This window comes from Theobroma umbraticum, unplaced genomic scaffold (genome assembly GCF_002168275.2).
Source record: "Theobroma umbraticum cultivar Fairchild unplaced genomic scaffold, ASM216827v3 scaffold_86.0, whole genome shotgun sequence".
Taxonomy (NCBI): domain Eukaryota; kingdom Viridiplantae; phylum Streptophyta; class Magnoliopsida; order Malvales; family Malvaceae; genus Theobroma; species Theobroma umbraticum.
Window position 1 is genome coordinate 8,095,235 of NW_018397263.1, and position 9,269 is coordinate 8,104,503.

General features: G+C 33.7%; 1 protein-coding gene across 3 annotated transcripts in view; it reads right to left on the reverse strand.

The window, feature by feature from the left end:
• Positions 1-8,887, reverse strand: part of VAT1 (VALINE-TOLERANT 1) — a 15,264-nt gene extending 6,377 nt beyond the window's left edge. For 2 of the 3 annotated variants that reach the window (XM_021433303.2, XM_021433302.2), the window contains exons 1-9: positions 8,625-8,884; positions 8,108-8,321; positions 7,609-7,692; positions 7,351-7,419; positions 4,459-4,542; positions 2,951-3,103; positions 1,488-1,574; positions 866-970; positions 664-786 (exon numbers count right to left, since the gene is read on the reverse strand). In XM_021433303.2, coding sequence (XP_021288978.1) covers positions 664-786; positions 866-970; positions 1,488-1,574; positions 2,951-3,103; positions 4,459-4,542; positions 7,351-7,419; positions 7,609-7,692; positions 8,108-8,321; positions 8,625-8,851 — 1,146 coding nt within the window. In that variant the 5' untranslated portion in view covers positions 8,852-8,884. Of the gene's footprint in view, positions 1-663; positions 787-865; positions 971-1,487; positions 1,575-2,950; positions 3,104-4,458; positions 4,543-7,350; positions 7,420-7,608; positions 7,693-8,107; positions 8,322-8,624 lie in introns of all 3 variants that reach the window. The other variant, XR_002445516.2, reaches the window with a different exon arrangement.
• Positions 8,888-9,269: the final 382 nt, after the last annotated feature.

Genomic DNA, 9,269 nt, shown 5'->3' on the forward strand with positions numbered 1-9,269 from the left:
GCTCTGTGATCTTTGTCATCACAGGAATCACTTCAACCACTACCATTGATTTTTTCTCTGGTACAGACTTTACTATTTTGAAAACCTAGTAACAAAACCCAACAAGAATACCAAACTATCTTGTTGAAACCTTCTGGCGTAAAAACTAGAAGAGAAAATCGGAGTGAATTTCTAACAGACGGCTAGAATCAGAAACCAACGACGGCATGTGGCAGCCACTCGTGGGGACTCTCCTAGTGTCGGCTGTGGGATCACATTGTTACCCTATATAGGTGACCTAGGTTTAGGTGTAAAAGAGAAACTAAGAACTCTATTTCAAAGGAAACAAATCTGCCAAAACTTCTCTGATACCATGTTATTTAGGAAGAGAAAACTCCACTTTTCATTCATAATACATCACCTCTATATACAGCCTACACATCTCTAAAATAGGAAAAGAATAAAGAAAATAAAGAAAATAAAATCCTTACAATTATGATGATTCCCAATCCCTATAATTATGGTGATTCCCAATCCCTATAATTACATTTATTAATAAAAGAACATTTACACATTCCTATTCTATAACACTTTCTTTCAAGATTTTCCTTGTAGTTGTACTTGATTACTTTGAATGCTCTGAATTTTAGATTGCTTACCATATTTAGATCCCACGCCTCTTACCTCATAAAGATCTACTAACTTCTGAAGTTGCTGAACCAATTTTCCAATTGTCTCATTAGTTCCAGGAACAACAGTTGTAATGCGAGAAAGCTCATCTCTTTCAGCAGGCCCCACAGCTAGACTCTGGGATAAGTATTACATGAGCAACTCACCAAAATTAGAAGGCACAAAAAATGCATCACAAAGGCAAAATCAAGCTGACCTGAATATTATAGCCTCTTCGGGAAATAACACCAGTAACCACATTGAGAACACCAGGAGTGTCGTTCACAACCATAGATAAAGTGTGTGACTGAAGCCCACTTGACTGAAACATTGAATGATACACATAAGGAATACATGTGAGAAGCAAACGTACAGAACAAATTGTAGTACTGATGTAAAGTACTGATTCTGCCATTCCTGACTTTTGTAGTCAACAGTTGCAGTACAACAGCAACTAATTCTACAGACATTATTCAAAAATCAATTTACTAGCAAGAAAGGTCAATAAAATTACCCATTTAAATACCAAAACTGAAATACATAAGTCTTATGATACTGAAATCACACCACAATGACTAAAAAATATCTTAATTGACAACTAATGGACTGACCAGATACATGGTCTAAACCAAGAAGCAAAGATAAAGCTAAGCAAGACATTATGCAACTAATGGAAAAGCTCGCAAACAGCTTCACATCACTCAGGACAACTGACTTACTCAGAGAAATGAATGATTACCAAAGCTGAAATTTAGAAGACAAATCTATGTACCAAACAAAAAGATTTAGAAGACTAAATACTAATGTAAAGAGCCATCAGAGATAAACAAGTATCTTACATCTTCATCATAGAGAACCCCCCAATGAGCATCAAGAACTTGATTAATTGGGAAGTCATCATAAGGTTCCACAGGATATACATCACCCTTCATACAAGAAATAAAACTTGAGATTATCCAATGTTCTAAGACATGATCCATGCTGAAAGTATGAAAATTTGATCAATTAACAGTGTAGAAGAAGTATGATCCAGATTGAGTAAATTATGAAAACCAAATTATTCAACTCTGCTTGCCAACTTTTAATTTTATCCTTAGATGGAACTTTGGACATATAAATCAGCAAATATTCAGTAAGCCAAAATCTAGCAAATGTTGTTAACATGCAAGCAAACATATTCGTAATCCAGCTCCAATCTGTATTCCATCTTTTAGAACAATCTGCTAGGTTTCAGAATCCAAAAATAAAAAGTCATCACGTGGCTCCAGTGTTCATTTGGTGCAGAGAATAATGGAGGCAATAGGATAAAATAAGATTAGGAAGTGTATTGGATATGGTAAAATCATCCTATCTTATGCTAGGTGTGTGCAAATACTAAGAGCAGCTTATAATTATGTTCATCGATCCTATGTTCGGTGTGTGCAAATACTAAGAATAGGTTATAATTATGTTTATCAATCCTATGTTCGGTGTGTGCAAATATTAAGAGTAGGATAGAATTATTTTCTATACTATCAAGTGTATTCCAGATTAAGAGTAGGATAGCAGATTTTTGTTACCCCCTATACATATTGTCCTATCCTATGAGATTAAAATAATTCTCCGCTTTCCCTTGGGATTGAACATCCTATCCAAGGAGGCTGACTACTGTCCTCCAGTTAAAGCGAACATAAAAAATGGGATAGCATGATTTGTATCCTATCCTATCCTATCCATTATCCTGCACATCAAACGTACCCTTAAATCATAATAAAGAAAATTTTACATAAGTATTTAGCATATCCAAAGCAACCTCCAAATTAGTTCCATAAAGGTACATATTAATGTTTAAACCTTGAGATTCGAAGACAACCCAGCTCATCTTTCTCCCCATTTTGTTCAGTGTGTAGTTTTACTAGGTTAGTTATTCTGACAACCTCAATTAAGCTTCTTTCCAGGCATCATCAATAATTTGGCATTTAAGTTCTAAAAGTCAATTCCATACAACTAGGAAAAAATGGTCAAATACAACTATAGACCCAGAGCACTTTTTGCATGTAAGAGGGGGAAGGGGGAATGAGAGAAAAAGCTAGAGATAATGTGAGAAAAAATGGAAATGAGAGTGAAAATGCTCAGGCTAGTGTGAACTGGTAATCCTCCTAGGTGTTGGAATATAAATATAAAAACCTTCCATAAGTGGAGATAAATTTATATAGCCCCATATAATGAGCAAAATGACTTCTGGTGGAAGAACAAAACTAAAGGAGGCATCGAACAGAGAAGAGCATGCAAAACCTTCCTAGTATAAATAAAAAGTGCATACCTTTGAGTATGTATGGGCATCACCATTAAGTAAACGATTGGCATCCCTTATAGAACCACCATTAGTTGATCTGCCGTCAAGATCTGGATAAGAGGCTGCAGAAAATCCCCAAAAAGGAGCTGTCTGACCCAACTTTTCACGCCTCAAAGCGATCTATCATGATTGTCATGTTCAAACCTCAGCAAACATAATGGTTTGATAGCTTGATAAGAGACCTCAAAAGTCTTATCTTCATCCATTGGTATAATTTAATAATACTTTAATATCACAGTGACAATAAGGTTACAAAAAAATGATATTAGAGTAATATGTGGGAGATGAAAATCAAAGGAAATCTTTTTGCTCTCTCTCTCTCTCTCTTGCAAAGGCAGATAAATAAACATGGTCAAATACAAAATAATTATACCGTACAAAGCCACACTTGATTAACACATACCATAACTTCATTTAAGACACATTTACAAATTACATCTACAACACATGCCAAGGAGAGGAAACATTGTCGACATAATCTTTCAACCATCCCCCCCAAAGGCACCTTTCCCAACTTCTTATTTTGCTCTGATAGCAAAATTAAATCCTCTAAAAGGCAAAGCAACCCAACTCAAGTCTAAAGTAACATCTAACCAGTTTGGGACAGCAACAATAATCATTTAGCCCTGCTCCCTATGAAATGATTAAACATGAAAAATGCATTAAAGAACAGCAAAGAGAAAGGAAAGCATGACTAGTCCTTCGAAACAAAACAACAAAAGAAAAATTCAGCTCTTGACATCAAAATAAGCCAAGCATATTAAACAAAAGAGGAAGATGATCCAAATCATTTATAAGGAGAAAGAACAGCCCACACAAAGTGGGATTGCAGAAAGCACATGTTTAATGTTTTAAACAGATTATGCTACTTCCCTCACTATGTGTAGGATGTAAATCAAATATTAATTTAAAAACAAGAAAGAAATTCTGATTAACAAATTCTCCAAGGTTACTTCCCCTTTCTCACTTTCCAACAATCTCCATTATTGGAATAAAGAAAGCAATCCCTTGATAAAAATAAAAGAATAAAATTCCCAAGCTGAACAGTGTGATATATAAAAAAAAAAAAAGTCAATCCACTCAATTCACCACATCAACAATGAACAGATGAGCAAGTTTTCAGATCTATGGTCACCTCAGGGATGTTATCAACTCTTTACCAAAAAAAAAGAACAAAATAAAATGATAGCATCACAATGCAAATTAATAATAGTCCTGCACACGAATTTACAATTTACAGAGTTGGCACCATCAACTCCACTGGACATTCAGAACAACTTGTATACAAGGTTGTTTCTCCATCAAGAGTTTTGAAGCTCAACAATGGTCCCTTGAATCCTTACCTTGCTCATTTCTGTTCGATCCCATGGATGAATTATTTTGTACTCTAAGAAAATGATTGAAACAAGTTCATGGATGCTTATTTCTCCCTATTTTGATGTAGTTGTTTTTCTATTAAAATATCAATTTCATACCTTTCCAGTCCTTGAAAGTTCTTTTATCCCAAACTTGCTCAAATTTCTTTGTACAGCAGCCATCTTTCCAGGGTCTCCAGTGACCTAAGATGTGCACATGGATTAAGATCACAAACAAACGAGAGAAAAATCAAAATAGATCAATTTTGCTCATTAAGATTGTATTTGCATTGTAAGACTAATGATAAATCAATGTCCATGAATACATATTTAAAAATGAATTTTGTTTAGTTAGATGAAAGCCACTAATTACATCAAGAAAAGGAAAAAGAATGAAAGTTGACCTATTATTACAATCAAGGAATTTAAAAAATGCACTCTATCATCTGGCTCATTGGTTGATGCATGATCTCTTTCTCAAAAAGGGTAAGTTAGAAACTTTCTTCCCCAAATATATATATAAAAAAAGATTTAAAAAATGACACATCTTAAGGTTTGATTCAAAATGAGAAATTTGAGTCTTCAAAATCCCTCATCCAAATACTAAGAATTTTAAATTCCATTTTTTATTTTCCAAACAAAGTAGTTTTAATTTTAAATTTTGAAATCCTTTCTACCAATGATATCCCTCTATCTTTTATTTTGCAAAATACACACTAAAACTCAAAATAGAAAACCAACAACCTTTGACTTAAAAACGAAACCTAATAGGATAAAAAATACCAAACTAGGATACTAAACCCAAATATAAATGTAAAAGGGTAATGTCATATTTAGTCCTGTGATTAAGAAAATGTCTAACGTGATACTTTTACTTAAAAAAATGTACAATGTTGTGCCTGAACTTTAATTCTATTTATTAGGTTAGTTCCATTGTTAACACCTTTAACTCAATCTGATTAGGTGGCATTGCACCAGTAGTAAAATGCCATATGTAAAATAAAGATTATGGAATATTGTTTGAATTTCCATGTGAAGACACGTGGCAACCTTCCATTAGTAGATAAAGGTTTTCAATAAAAATTTTTTTAAAAAAATCTCATTTCCGATTGAAAATGTTTGTTCTTTTTTGCTTTCTTTGCATTTTCTTTCCCTTTCCTTCTTTTTCTCTCTTCCCAATGCCTGCCCTAGCCGTTGCGATCAGGCCTTCCTACCACTATTTTAAGTTTGGTGTCCTCTCACTTATAGACAAAAGATCATAATGAACAAGCTTTTTTCCTTTCAAGTTTTTATGGAATCACTTTCCTACCACTATTTCTCTTTTGTTTTTTTCAAATTCATCCAATCTAATGATTTCTTCCTTTTGGGGATTTTTTAGGAAGAAGAATGAAAGAAATAAGCGGGTTTTGGCTGTCTACTGTCTCTTTTGGGTTTTATTAATATTTTATAATAATTTCTTTACCAATAAACTTGACCATAAATCCCCAAAAGTAAAGACCCAATTATTTTATCACATGTCAAACATGTGTGTGCAATAAGTGTACATATTAAATGGTACCATGATTGCATCACATAGTTTAGCATCATGTCAATTTTTGTTGGTTAACGGACACATCAATAGATCTTTAACGGTGTTAGAGGCAGAGGTACATTGATAAATTGAAGAGGCATCTAGCCTTTCAAAGTGTGTAGACTCAACTAAATCTCAGTCAAAAAATAAACAAAGTCTTTCTCAATGGTCAAAATTATAAGCAATCAACAAATTGTATAGTTAAAACCAGTGGAGGTCCCATGACTTCAAAGCATGCAATCTATAAATCAATTGCACAAAGCAAACTTTACAACAGATAAAATAAGAAAAGAAGGGAAAAAGAAACCCACTTCTTCCTAGAAGAATCAATTAACTTTTGAAGGCCGTTTGGTTTGAAGTAATCAAATATATTCCTGAGAAGCTGGTAGAAATCCAAAAATATTACTATTTTTGGCAGTAAAATTTGGTAAAAACATTACCTCCAAAACAGTTGTTTATCAGAGATTACCAGTTTTGCTATTCCAGACTGTTTTTTGGACAATTTAACCCTTAATGAAATTTTTTCCAAACATTTTTACCCCTCCCCCATAGTGCAAGGACAACTTTGCCCTTCATACATGGCCATTCATTAGAACATTTTATTTTAAAAATTAAAAATATCCTAATTTGAAAATATTGCCTTTTTCAAAACATTAAAAACAGAAGAAAGAAGAAATTTCAAAATTCGGATTTATTTTTAAATTTTTATTTTTGTACATTTCAAAAATTAAAATTTTAAAATTTTCCCATGAATGAGATTATGCCATATAACAATTTAAAATATATTAGATAAAACTATTTCTCTCTTTATGTAAGTTTTAAAATATGCTACAATTTTTATAATCCAAAATCACACAAACGTGAATTTATTATATATTGATTAATAATGGCTTATCATGGGGGAAAAAGGATGCTAAAAGTTGGATAAAATGTGTTTTAAAAAATATACAATTTTTTTAAGTCCAAGGGCATTTTAGGAAACTTATCAGATTACTATAGTCATTCCCAAAGTATATTACCTTTGAACCAAACACAAACAATCTATTGACCAAACCAAACAACATAACCATTTAATGCCTTCAAATGCCTAGGTTTATTTGATTCCATAACAAGATGCTTGGGAATCCTGTTCCAGTGATAGTATTGCAAATCCTAGACTGAGCAGCCCCTTCAATAGACAACGGAAACTTAATATGCCTAATCATATAACAGGCTACGGTTGGCACCAACAGGACACTCAAATTCGATATACTATGAACTATCTGTTCAATTACATGTTACAAGATGGTCTACTATCTCTACATGAATGCTTTAGGTTCATTAAAGCCATAAAGTCACTAGAACTTTTGTCCACATGGTTAAAAACAGAACATATCTATTTTCCAAAATCATAGCATATGCAGATAAAATAACCATAAAACATTTAAAGATCAAAAGGTCACCTCAATAGTCAAAAACTGTTCTGTAGTATCCACAATCTTTGCTCTGAAGATGTCTACCAGCCACATGACCTAAAAATTAAAGCAAAAATAAAAGACCATGTGCTCAGATGTAGGAAAAGGAAATAGAGTAAAATTCAAAGTTCATAGTAACCATTAAGAGAATGATTTCCAAATTACTTGAGCAAATAATTTAAGTAGTTCATATAGTAACTTAGCTACTCCTAATGGGTGAATACCTGCTTCATAACAATACATTACCTCAGCACGAGTGTCGGCGTCAGCATGAAGCTTTATAAGCATTAATTCACGTTCTACATGTGGTTCCTTGGAGATATCTTCTACCTGTTACATAGGTGAAGTAGATATAGCGAATGGTAGATATTGGTAATTCCAAGAAAACAAATTGCATGTGGGCATTTCCTTCAAAAAAAAAAAAACCATCCAGGTAGAGAGAGTAATTAAATTCTATGCTTGTTGCTGGCAAGGGAAAAATTTGAAAAAAGTTAGTATTAGTTTGAGATGTAGGGAGACTATTCCAAGTTAATGCAAGATATCCCAGGAGGAAATTGTTAAAAAATTAATTAGAGAAATTAAAATTTTAAACCTCTCTATCCCCTCTCTCCCCTTCCCTAGCCCCTGATGGCCAGGCCCAACCCACCCCTCCTCCCCCTTCTCCCTTGCCAAAGAGACTAAAACAGGAAGAAGAAGTAAACAGTAAAAAAATGCAGGGAAGAGTAACAGAAATTGAATTTATGACCTTTATGACATTGACAAGCTTGTTAAGTTGCTCTACGAGTTGTTGCAGAATCATTTCAGTCCCAGATACAACTATGGTAAAGATAGCCTTGTCCTTGTTAAGACCAACAGCAAGGGACTCAATGTTGTAACCCCTCCGAGCAAAGACCCCTGTAATCCTGTTTATTATTCCACTCTCATCTCCAACAAACACCGAAATAGTGTGGCGTTTCACCCTGAAGGAACAAAACTAAATCGACCGTTACAATCACTGCATAAGGTAACATTTTGATAATAAAATCTTAATACAACTTGAAACAAGAAGAAGATCTCAATTAAAGGAAAACTAGTAACCAAAAAAAAAACACTAAGCATCTCCAATTAGTACAGGAAAATCCAATTAAACAGAACCCCAATTGGGAAAAGAAATTTTTTTTTTTTAAAAAAAAGCTACATTTGTGAATTAAAAATGGTTAAAAATCTTAGTATAACATGAACAAATAGCGAAGAAATAGAAATTAAGAAAGTGAAAGACTGACTTGGAAGCAGTTGCGGGAGATACAGTCTCATTGAGAGGCAATGCATTGGCTTTATCAGTAGTGGCAGAGACGACATGCAAGCTCCTTGACCTTGCTTTGAAGCCATTATAATAAATGCTGCATTGCCTCAAATGTAGAAAACCAGTTGTCTTCCTTGAAAATGGGGGGTTTCGGGTGGGAATGTTGGTGGTAGAGTACGGGGAAGGGGAGACTGAAGCAGCCGCCATGTCTGGTTGTTTTGTAAGTTGCTACTGCTTCTGGTTCTTTTATAGAAAGAAACATGTCTGCCTGTGAATTACGTTTCGTTGTCAGCTTCTTGCAACTCGTGATTTCCGTCGTGAATTGAGATAACGCCACCTGGCTGTGATGTAAACTTCACATGAAACGTTTGTGTGGCACCAAGGGGCGAACCATACTCATTTTCTTTGTCTTTGACGTTTACCGATTTGCAAACGTTTTATATATGTTTTTTTTCTTTCCTCCTTCAAAGATTGCGACCTATCTATCCGTTATAGGATAGCAAAACGTTTTATACATGATCGTGTATATCTGTATAAATTGTGGACCCATCATAAATATTATGTGATATAAAATAACATAAGAAATAAAATAAAAATATTATTTTATATTTGGATTACTAAAATA